The 12,513-nt window shown below is 40.0% G+C and overlaps 1 protein-coding gene across 10 annotated transcripts in view; it reads left to right on the forward strand.

Annotated features, from left to right (window-relative positions):
• tcf12 (transcription factor 12) overlaps positions 1-12,513 on the forward strand; it is a 342,285-nt gene that overhangs the window by 243,076 nt on the left and 86,696 nt on the right. For 9 of the 10 annotated variants that reach the window (XM_072565001.1, XM_072565003.1, XM_072565000.1 and 6 more), the window contains 2 exons: positions 8,377-8,518; positions 8,759-8,823. The exons of the other annotated variant lie outside the window; for it this stretch is intronic. In XM_072565001.1, coding sequence (XP_072421102.1) covers positions 8,377-8,518; positions 8,759-8,823 — 207 coding nt within the window. The remainder of the gene's footprint in view (positions 1-8,376; positions 8,519-8,758; positions 8,824-12,513) is intronic. 10 annotated transcript variants of the gene reach the window in all.

Here is a 12,513-nt window from a genome sequence, read left to right on the forward strand (position 1 = left end):
CTTCCTCTTTACTAGACATTCAACCTCCCTCGTCAACCAAGGCTCCCTCACACGACCATTTCTTTCCTGCCTGATCGGTACATACATATCAAGGACACGTCGTATCTGCTCCTTGAAAAAGTCACACATTTCCACCACATCCTTCCCTGACAGCCTATGCTCCCAACGTATGCTCCTCAAATCCTGTCTTACAGCATCGTAATTTCCCTTCCCCCAATTGTAGAAACTTCCTTGTTGTGCGCACCTATCTCTCTCCATAACCAAGGTGAAAGTCACAGAATTGTGGTCGCCATCACCAAAATGTTCACCCACTAACAAGCCCACCACTTGTCCCGGTTCGTTACCGAGTACCAAATCCAATATGGCCTCCCCTCTGGTTGGACAATCTACATACTGCGTTAGAAAAGCTTCCTGGACACACTGCACAAACACCGCCCCATCCAATCTACTTGATCTAAAGAGCTTCCAATCAATATTTGGGAAGTTGAAGTCGCCCATGACTACGACCCTGTGGCTTCTGCACCTTTCCAAAATCTGTTTCCCAATCTGTTTCTCCACATCTCTGCTGCTATTGGGGGGCCTATAATAAACACCCAACAAGGTGACTGCACCTTTCCTATTTCTGACTTCAGCCCATACTACCTCCAGAGGCAGATCCCCCTCAAACTTCCTTTCTGCAGCCGTTATACCATTTCTAATTAGCAATGCCACCCCCCCTCCTTTTTTACCACCCTCCCTAATCTTACTGAAACATCTGTACCCAGGAACCTCCAACAGCCATTCCTGTCCCTCATCTATCCATGTTTCCGTGATGGCTACAACATCGTAGTCCCAGGTACCGATCCATGCCTTAAGTTCACCCACCTTATTTCTGATACTCCTTGCATTGAAGTATACGCACTTGAGCCCATCTCTGTGTCTGTAAGTAGTCCCTGTCAGTGCTACCTTCTCCACAGCCTCCCTACAGTCTTGGACATCCTGACACACAGCTAGCTTACTTGCTGGACTACAAGTCCGGATCCCATCCCCCTGCCAAATTAGTTTAAACCCCCCCGAAGAGTGCTAGCAAACCTACCCCCCAGGATATTGGTGCCCTTCTGGTTCAGGTGCAACCCGTCCTGTTTATACAGGTCCCACCTTCCCCAGAATGCAGTCCAATTGTCCAAATATCTGAAGCCCTCCCTCCTACACCATCCTTGCAGCCACGTGTTCAAGTGCACTCTCTCCCTATTCTTTGCCTCTCTGTCACGTGGCACCGGCAACAACCCAGAGATGACGACTCTGTCTGTCCTAGCTTTTAGCTTCCAGCCTAACTCCCTGAGCTCTTGAATGACCTCCCCGCCCCTCTTCCTACCTATGTCGTTGGTGCCAATGTGTACCACGACTTCTGGCTGCACACCCTCCCCCTTAAGGATTCTGAAGACACGGTCCGAGACGTCTCGGACCCTAGCACCCGGGAGGCAACAAACCATCCGAGAGTCTCGCCCATGTCCACAGAACCGCCTGTCCGTCCCTCTAACTAGAGAGTCCCCTATAACTAGCGCTCTCTTCTTCTCCCCCTTTCCCTTCTGAATCTCAGAGCCACAGACCCCTTCACTGCAGCTTACACCTGCAAGGCTGTCCCCCCCAACAGTTTCCAAAGCTGCATACTTATTTTTTAGGGGAACGACTACAGGGGAACCCTGCACTGCCTGTTTCTTCCCCTTCCCACCTCTAACTGTTACCCAGCTACCTCTGTTCTCTGGCGTAACTATGTCCCTGTAGCTTCTATCGATCACCCTCTCAGCCTCTCGAATAATCCTCAGCTCATCCAGTTCCAGTTCCAGTTCCCTAACTCGTTCGGTGAGGATCAGGATCTGACCGCATTTCCTGCACACGAAGTCGGCAGGAGTATCGGTGGTCACCCCTACCTCAAACATCCTGCAGGAGGAACATTCCACCGCCTGTGCTGCCATGACTGTACACTGTCTCCAAAAACAAGAACACTGAGTCAATAACCTGTGGACTTTAAAGTTAGGTTAGAGGAGGAGGGTGGGAGGGAGGCCCTACGGAAGTAGGACCTGGGGTCTAGAACACACCCACTCAAATACTAATCACTTGCCTTCCCGCCCAGCTATGCGCTCCAACCTCACTTCCGCTGCCCGCTACAGGTAAGTAATTTTGAAACAAACTGTCTTACCTTAGCTGTAGTCTCCCGGGTTCGTTTTTCCTCGGCCGCTGCTCCCACTCAAATGACCGTTGGTGAATTAAAGGGGGAGTATTTATACTCACCGTTCTCCTTCCCGGCTGCCCCTCTGTTTACCGTCACTTCCTCTGCTGCTCCCGCTCTTTTTGTGAAGAGAGAAAAAAAAAACCGCTGCCCGCTACAGGTAAGTAATTTTGAAACAAACTGTCTTACCTTAGCTGTAGTCTCCTGGGTTCGTTTTTCCTCGGCCGCTGCTCCCACTCAAATGACCGTTGGTGAATTAAAGGGGGAGTATTTATACTCACCGTTCTCCTTCCCGGCTGCCCCTCTGTTTACCGTCACTTCCTCTGCTGCTCCCGCTCTTTTTGTGAAGAGAGAAAAAAAAACCGCTGCCCGCTACAGGTAAGTAATTTTGAAACAAACTGTCTTACCTTAGCTGTAGTCTCCCGGGTTCGTTTTTCCTCGGCCGCTGCTCCCACTCAAATGACCCATCAGGTAGCATCAGTGCAACTTGCTAGCACTGTCAGTGGGGCCTTCCAACATTTTACTTATGATTGAAAGCTTGTCTATGTGGTGATAATTGGCCAAACTAGACTTGTCTGCTTTTTGAAGATTGAGCACGCCATAAGAGGTTTCCAATTTGTCAGGCACATAGACAGAATTAGAAAGCTGTTCAGGGAAGAAATTGGAGAGAATGGGCCCAAGGCTGACTGCATGGTTTCAATGGTAAAATGTTTCTGAATGGCAATTAAGGTTGAGCAATAAATGCTGACCTTGCCAATGTGTTCACTTCCAAGAATGAATGAAAAATAAAGTCTGAAATCGGAGGATTGGTGATTTCACAGGGGTACAAGGTGGGGGAGAGAGGGTTGTGCATGGTCCATCAGAAGAAGGGGAGAGGGAATATCGGCATTTTAAACATGAGGACAAAACCCACACATTGAGGTCTGAGATTCTATATATATTGACAGTGGGATCCGATTTGGGTACACCTAAGAGCTGAAAAGCTTTGGATAAATTGAAGTGTAGTTACTTTGCAGTTGCAGTGTTTGGATATGTGTGAATTGAGCTGAACTGGTTGAGAGAAAACTCAATTCCAGGATGAAAATCTGATTTCATATTTTCTACTTGTTCCTGTTCCATTCAAATATGAGTATTGTGTTCAGGAACAACAATGACTATAATGGGAAATGCAACTGGAAGGAACAAACCTATTCTACCCAATTAGAAGCAATTTGTTAAAAGAATTACGTAAAGCGTGGGAGAGGTACCAATAAATATAGTTTTGATGGTCAGGCTGAAGAAAGAGTACTTTTTTTCTCATTAAGAGGCTTGACATGAGGCTGTTTGAGTAGTTTCAAGTTGCAGCAAATGATTATCAATGATTGGAAGGATTGACAGCACTCAGTTCAATAGCTGTGATTTGTATCTTGTTTCCCCTTGCATTCAGTGAACTAAGGCAATCCTGAAGAATTGCAAACAAAAGTGAGAATCATGTATGATTCTGCAACTATTACAATTTTTAATCCTTACTTTCTAAAGGAGTTAATTTCTGGTAACTATACCAGAATGCTGATCATAGAAATGGAAGTTGATCTGCATAGTAAATTCCTACTTCTCTGTTTTCAAAACTCAAACATGATTAGCAAAGGTCAAGTCAGTTAAACTTAAGTTGTCAGCTTAGTTTTTCTGGTTTGCATCCAAAATGTTGGATTGGGCTTCATTAAAAACATTTGACAAAGTTGTTGGTAATTATTTAGGAATGTAAAGAACTGCTGGGAGCAAACTTAATCTTGATTATGACTCTGACATCTGATTGTCAATTCTGTTGGGATTTTTTTCAATAAATCAAATGTTTGACAAGCTGTTCTTTTGGTCAATGAGATGTTTTAAGTTTGCTGTCTTTGTCAATTATCTTCCTTGTTTGCTTGATTGTTAAGTATTATGAGATAAATAACAGTGAAGTTCTTTGTACTCTTCATAACCTTTAAGACTGTTAAATATCAAACTTTCAATTGCATGAAATAGTTGAGTGTTGTTTATAATGGTGAAATCCTTTTCTGTTACGTGTACATTGTCAAAATATTGAAACCATCTTGATGCCGCCATTTTACCTGTTCGTTTCTCATTCAAGAAAATACTTGGTCTATTTTAATTTGAGTGGAGTTTTAAAAATAAGGCATAAGTAAAATTTGTATTTCTTTCTGAGAGTTATAAAGACCTGATCTAATGTTGGAGATTTAAGAGTAAAACAAAATAAGAAACAGACAAACAAGGCCGTTGAGTCACTTAAATTTGCAATGCCATTGAGTGGAGTAATCGCTGATTTTCTACCTGAACATTTTGCTGTATTATTTCTGTGTATATCATTTTCTGTAAGACTATTTTCTCTCTGTCTTGAATATATTCAGCGACAAGAATTTTCAAGATCCACAACAATTAAATGAAGAAATTTCACCTAATTCTGCTCCTAAATGCTAACCTTTTATTTTGAGACTGGTTATAGACTTCTCAACTAGGGGCAACATGCTCCCATGCTATCTATCAAACACATTTATAAATTCATTCCATCAACTTTGATTCTTCTAAATTTTTGTGACTATAGGTCTAAATAGCCTCCTCTGTTAATTATTCCTGAGTGCACACATAGACAATAGCTTTATTTCTTATAGGATAGTCCCGTCAACCCAGAAATTGGTCTCATCAACCAAAGGCAAGCATTTGCTCCTTTGGGTGCTTTCGATATTCAGTCTTAGACCTTATTAGGAATTAAAATATTACATACAATGTTATTTTTCTTTGCTTTCTGGGCCTGCATGTTAACTTACTATGGTCATGTACAGTGACACCCAGGTTACTTTGATTACTAATGGTTTCTGCTCTTTCTCCTGCTTTATTCTGATTTTTAAAAGAAAAGTTCTTTGCAAAATGGATGACTTCACATATTGTTATCATCTGCAATGTACCTATGTGGGGTCTCAACTGTTTACTGTTTATTAGCGATCTGAGTTATGGGATAGAAGGTCACTCATTCATATTTGCTGATGATGCAAAGATAGGTGGTATTGGATTGTAGTGGAAGAGGACACATATAAAGATGATTAAAATCCCATGAATACATATAGCACATGATCAGAAAGGATACAACAATACCATCCATTCCCCTTAGAATACAAGGATATCAAAATCATGCTTCAGTTATACATTGTCCTGCTAACACCACACCTAGGTAGTGCTTTAGGAAAGGTATGTTACCCTTGAGAGATGTTCGTGTTGAGTTGCCAGAAAGATAGATGGACTGAGACAGTTAAATTACGATAGAGTCCATAAATTCAGGGTGTATTACCTGGAATTTAGAAGCGGGTCAGGCAGCATCCAAGGAGCAGGAGAATCGACGTTTCGGGCATGAGCCCTTCTTCAGGAGTTAAAGAAGGGCACATGCCCGAAACGTCGATTCTTCTGCTCCTTGGATGCTGCCTGACCTGCTGCGCTTTTCCAGCAACACATTTTCAGCTCTGATTTCCAGCATCTGCAATCCTCACTTTCTCCTGGAATTTAGAAGGCCTGGGGTTGATTTCATGAAACCTTTCAAGGTATTGAGGGAAATTTAGAGGGTAAGTGAAGAGAAGCTATTTCTATTGGTTGAAAGTGTAGAGGGCCTAGTCTGAAAAATAGCCTGATTTTGCAGGAGTAAAATTAGGAATTGCTGCACATGCTAAGTGAGGTAGCAGTTTGAAACTTGCTTCTGCAAAAAGTAATTGATGCTATATAAATGATAAATTTTAAATCTGAGGTCAATTGATTTTTGTTACTGAGAGAGAATTGTAGGGCATATGGAGTTAGGTTCCAGATCAGCTATGGTCTATCTCATTGGTGGACTGGGCTGGAGGGTCGAAATAGCCTTCTCTGTTTATTGTTCTTGAGTGCACACAGCTTTGTATATGCAGAGCAACTTAGATACGTTTCAATTGATCCTGCCATATGGAAAATGAGAGTCCCTGAGGCCCAAACACTGATTATTGTGGTATGTTGCTAATTGCAGCTTACCCAAAGTTGAACCATGCATTTCTACTGTCTGTCAACCAATCCTCAGTTGAGACTGATAGTGTTTCCAATTGGCTGAGTCTGTGTAACAGCTTCTTGTGTGCAAAATTCAGATACTTTTGAAATTCCAAATCCATTACATCTGCTTCCACCATTTTCACCCTAATCACACCCTCAAAAACTCAAAGAAATTTATCGAACAACATTTCCCTTTCATTAATCCACGTTGCCTCTGCCTAATCACATTATAATTTTCTAATTGTCCTGTAACAGTGTTTCTAATATAAAATTTAGTGTTTTCCTCATAGATGACATCAGGCTAATTGGCCTATATTTCCCTGTTTTCCCAATTTCTGTTCTTTGTTGAGTTGCAGCGTTACCTTTGCTACCTTCTAATCTTTGGGAATTCTGGCATCATAGTGATGACCTTCCAGAATTACTGTTTCTGTAACTACCTCTTTATGACCATAAGACCATAAGACATAGGAGTGGAAGTAAGGCCATTCAGCCCATCGAGTCCACTCCGCCATTCAATCATGGCTGATGCGCATTTCAGCTCCACTTACCAGTGTTCTCCCCGTAGCCCTTAATTCCTCTAGACACTTAGGACCTTAGGATACAGGCCATCAGTTTCAGAGGATTTGTCATGTTAATTTATCAAGTATTTTTTCTCATTAGCAATAATGATTAAGCACTTAGTTCATCACTATTTTCGAATTGATTTATTTAGGTCTATCTTGAAGATACTTAGAAAATATTTGTTTAATTACCTAGTGTCCAGCGTAATTTCTCCTGTTTCTGTCTCTGAGGAAACCATATTTACTTTAGCTAACCTCTTTTTATCTACTTAGAATACCTTGCAGTCTGTTTTAATTGTTTTGTTAATTTAGTCTTATAAACTGTTTTAATTTGTCAGCTTATCATTTGCTAGTTTTTGAACCTCCTCCAACCCTCACTTACTCCTGTTTGTATCAGCATTTTAAACCTCTAGCTTTCAACTAGCATTGTCTTTGTTAGCCTTGGTCAGACACTTCTCCAACACTTATTCTTTAAGGGAATGTACATTTGTTTCAGACGATTAGTTAATTCCTTAAATCTTTGCCATTCTAGATAATCATTGTATCTTTTAATCCAGTTTTTCAATTTTCCTTAGCCAACTCACCCCCTCAATCCTAAATCCACTTAAGAACCTTGTTTGTGTTAACTAAATCACACTCAAGCTCAATATTAAGTCTCTTGTATGATAATAATTCCTTAAATACTACTTTACTAAAAAGCTATGAATCAAACTCTTTCTATTGCACAATATTTGATCGAACATAAACTGTTTCCTTTTGGTTCTTTGATGTGCCAGTTGAGAAACCTATTTTTGTATGCATTCTATAACTTATTCTCCACATTACTGCAAATTTGGTCTGCTGAGTCAATATGAAAACTAAACTCCCCAATGATCACTGTAGCACCTTTTGTTGCATGCACAGTGAATACTACCTTGATAAAGCTGATTGTGAATGTCCTACGTGAAATTGTTTTGGGATTAATTTGTGTCCTGCAGCACTGATACATCATGCAATGCTGATGTTAGGCAGCTCAATTGCTTTTCTGTTCTCTAAAATATCTCTTCCAATTAGTTCAGTTGCTCCACCATCTTTCCCACCCTTTTGCATTCGTATTGAACAGACCACAGTGTAAAGCAGCATGGAAATAGTATTCAAAATACAGCTCAGCTTAATTTTCTGTTTCAGTACATTTTTCCAGTGTCTGCTGTTTTGATTTATACTGATTGACAAATAACTGTTTGGTCGTGTGGCTTTCCGTGTGCCTTACAGTACTGTAATTTAATTCACTATATAACTCTGTATCAGCTTGCTGATTGTAAAAAAAAAATCTGCCAATTGATGATGATGCAGTTCAGTTCAGTTCTAGTTCTATTAAGTGCTTTGAATATGCTTTGAATAATTATCATGTGAACAGATATATTCAAGTAAAAAAACTGTCAACATATTTATGAGGCACTTCTGTTAATGTTTAGTGTCGCTTAATTTGAGCTTTCTCTGTGTCAATTAAGGGTCAATATTAAGCAGATACTGCTGTATGATTTGACTTATTTTATCCAGGGTTGTTATTTGGTGTTTTTATTTTTATAGAACTATCCACCACATTCAGTTTCACCTACAGACATCAACCCCAGTCTTCCCCCAATGTCTAGCTTCCATCGAGGGAGTACCAGCTCCCCTTATGTTGCAGCCTCTCACACACCACCAGTCAATGGATCAGAAAATCTTTTGGGTATGTTACACGAAGCATTGATTTCCACGACCAAGTGGAAAGTAGTAATCAGCTAGTTTATAACAATTATGTTGCTTACCTCGCAACTACAAAATTACCGTCTTGTTCTTAATATTAATCCATAACTTTCATATCGTGCAGTAAATATGCGGATGTACGGAACAATAATATTCAAGTGCAGAAAAATGCTGAACTTGTGAATAATCGAAGTGTTTTATGCTTCAATTATATTGCGTATAGGGAACAGAGGAAATGCAGCTGGGGGTTCACAGACAGGTGATGCACTTGGAAAAGCTTTGGCATCTGTGAGTACTGAATCAAACCTTTTAGCATCTTTTAAAAACTTACATTTACCCCAAAACATTGTGAAGAAGCATAATTTCATTGAGAACTAAAAAAGACCTCATGTCTTTGGTTTTTTTTACCAAAATGCTGACCTCAGGGGCAGTGCTTTATCAACGTTGATATATGCTAATTTAACCCTTTGAGAACAGCAGTAATATTTCTGCACTAAAATCAGAGCATTTCAGAAATTGAAGTGAACGCATTCGGAACTTGAATAGAAAGTGCGCATGTTTTGAAAGCTGCAAGGGGAATTCAGTACTCAAAGGGTTAACTAACATTTCTAGTATGATTTTCTCAGATTGTATTTTTATAATTTCCTAATTTGAGTTATCTTTCAAATTTATTCAGTAGTTTAACTTGTTAAGAAATGGCACTTGCCAGAAGGCTGTAAACACGTTTGCAGTGAAACTTGGCACAACATGACCTGTGTAAAAGTGGTAACTTTTCAAAGTTTTGATGTATCAGATAAAGTAAAAATACATTCTGATACTTGAGCTATGATACAGTACTTAAATGTTCTGAAATGTTGAGTTTTACATCATCTGAAATAATAGTTATTGCAGTTCAGATTAAGGAAGTATCAGGTGACAGTTTTGAAGTTATAAAATTCTTCTGTTGTCTGGGAGACCTTACCTTTGGATTACTTCCAAAGGTTTGAATGTCTACCCCAGAAAGAATAGGTGTGGCATTTTGAAAGTTATATTAGAAACCAGAGAGAAGAGGTTTGTTGCTTTAAAACAAAATTGAGTATTAAAATATATTTTGTTCAAATATTATTTTTGAAAGAAAATTCAAGTATGTAAGCTTTGCGCTACTAACTTTGTAATGCTTTTAGTGTTGTACTAGGTATTTATAATTGTTGTGAACATTTTCAAAGATTGCAGGTTATTAAATGTTAATGAATATGCTGGCAGTGCTGCACAACCTGACATTGACTAAATCAACATCGATGCAGGAGTTTTAGTTTGTGTTTACAGTGTTACTACAGTTGAAATAGCATTTCATTTTTAAAAATATAATTTCAAGTTCACAAAAGTTTCAAATACTGGCTAATCAAAATTTAATTCTGGTTGTTTCATGAAGTATTCTGTGAAAACAAATTCATAATGCTACCTTGGGCGACTGTGTGTGTGGAGTTGGCACATTCTCCCCACACGTGCGTGGATTTCTGCCGGGTGCTCCGGTTTACTTCTATAGTCCAAAGATGTGCAAGTTAGGTGCATTGGCCATGCTAAATTGGCCATAGTGTTCAGGGATGTGTAGGTCATTGCACTAGCCACGAGAAATGCAGGGTTACAGGTTTAGCGTAGGGGTTGGGTCTTGGTGGAAAGCTGTTCGGAGGGTCTGTGTGGACTTTTTGGGCCAAATGGCCTGTTTCCACACTGTAGGGATTCTTCTGTGGTAAAGGTATGGATTGCTTGTTAAGAGCACTGACTTTTTTCTTACCTTCTCCAGTTACATAAGATCCTCGATACTCAGTCTTGATATGCTCTTTGACAGCTGCAACTGAAGACCAGTAAACAATTTTCTATCAAATATTTACAGTTATGAAAATTTAGAGGATAATTATGTTTTGAGGTTGTCTCTTAAATACAAGATAAAATGGCGTAGCAAATAGAATTATGTGATCTGTTTCAACAAATGTAGGTAAAAGCAAAGTGCAAAGACTGATGGAAATCTAAAAACAAAATGAATATCTAAAACTGACTCCTGTTAGGAAAGCCTTTACCCAACCCAAGCCAGGCAAGTGCATCACCACAGCCTGCTAGTAGGGCTTCTGCAAAACCTTGCCTTTAAGTCTGGGTCCATGGTATTTATGCTTCAGGGACTTTCAGTCATCCCAGCAGTACCTATGAGTCTTTTGGCACTGCTCAGACTGAAGACTTGCTGGCTATATATTGGAGACACTGTCTTAGTGGTATTATTGCTGGACTACTAATTCAGATTCCAAGATAATATTCTGGGAACCTGGGTGTGAATCCCATCATGGCAGATGGTGGGATTTGAATCATATAAAAATCTGGGGTTAAGGGTCTCATGATGGCCGTCAAACCATTGTCAGAAAAATGCATCGAGCTCACTAATGTCCTTTAGCGAAGGAAACAACATCCCTACCTGATCTGTCCCACAACAATGTGACTGACTTTTTAACTGTGTTCTGGCTAATTAGGGTTGGGCAGTAAATGTGCTGACCTGGCTATGATGTCAACATCCTGTGAATGAAATTTTTTTAAAAGTTGGCTGGCAACTCTCAGAGATGAGACCTCTTCCCAGACAAGGATGAAAATCTTGCCCTGAACAGTTAATAGTTCTAAGGTGCTACAGGGAATCACTGTTGTAGGAGCGTAACCCCTCATCTGGGGACAAAGACTCAGGAGGCAGAGAGGATTCAGGCACAAGGCTGACTTTTATTAAAACTTTAACCAGTAAATGCAGGGAGAGGGCCGAACGATCTTCCCCAAATCTGGCTTCGACGTGAGTACCCAGTCATTTTCTTAATCTAAGCTCAGATTGGAAGAGAAATCATTGACTCGCTCTGATTTTTAAAGTGAAAAACAGTATATTTATACATTGTGTGTTATAATGATCTCACACAACTTGGTTACTGTGCCTTCCTGCTTTCTCGATACAATCATCCCTGTGAAACACCTGATTGATGATGGACAGTCCTGTGGACAGCCCTCTGTTTTCGTGATGCTTAATAGTCATTGTAATCTCTAGGCCCTGGGATCTTTCTATGTTGCATTGCCAAGTTACTGACTGTTTTCCTTTGGTCATGTTGCTGACTTCCTTATCTCTAAGGACTGCTTGAATTCTATTGTTTATGTATTCCATTTCCTATCTTTATCAAATTCTATTATTTCTCTTTTATAAAAATATTAGTCACAATATTAATTTTATTGTAAAGTATTATAATTATTTTTCTTAGCACTCTTTAGCTAATGAGACAAGATATGCCAGGCATCTCTTTAATGTTTTCCCTTAGTGCTTTTACCATAAAGTTTTATAAGGTGCTTGTAGGTAAGATGGTGCCTTGTGTGTGGCGACATTGTACACTGCACTCCTATACATGAGCGCATATAACATGAAAAATCAAATCTGGCCTTCAGCACAACTCAGAATTCAGGACTTAGTTTTAAACTGCTACTGATACACGGTGGCACAGTGGTTAGCACTGCTGCCTCACAGCGCCAGAGACCCGGGTTCAATTCCCGCCTCAGACAACTGTCTGTGTGGAGTTTGCACATTCTTCCCATGTCTGCGTGGGTTTCCTCCGGTTTACTCCCACAGTCCAAAAATGTGCAGGTTAGGTGAACTGGCCATGCTAAATTTCCAGTAGTGTTAAGTGAAGGGGTAAATGTAGGAGAATGGGTCTGGGTGGGTTGCTCTTCAGAGGTTGGTGTGGACTTGTTGGGCCGAAGGGCCTAGTTCCACACTAAGTAATCTAATCTAATCTAATTGCATTGAAATCTATCTGTGATTATTTGAAGAATCTTTAACTAAAGCTTATTGCTTAATATTGTAAATAATTTCAAGAAAACAGCCAATTTCTGCGAGATAATTTTAGCTGCTGTTTTTATGGCTGAACACATCCTTTCCTTGATGAGACTGGAATTAATTAATTCTAGTTTAGTGATCCTTCAAAGTTA

This window comes from Chiloscyllium punctatum, chromosome 48, assembly GCF_047496795.1.
Source record: "Chiloscyllium punctatum isolate Juve2018m chromosome 48, sChiPun1.3, whole genome shotgun sequence".
NCBI lineage: Eukaryota > Metazoa > Chordata > Chondrichthyes > Orectolobiformes > Hemiscylliidae > Chiloscyllium > Chiloscyllium punctatum.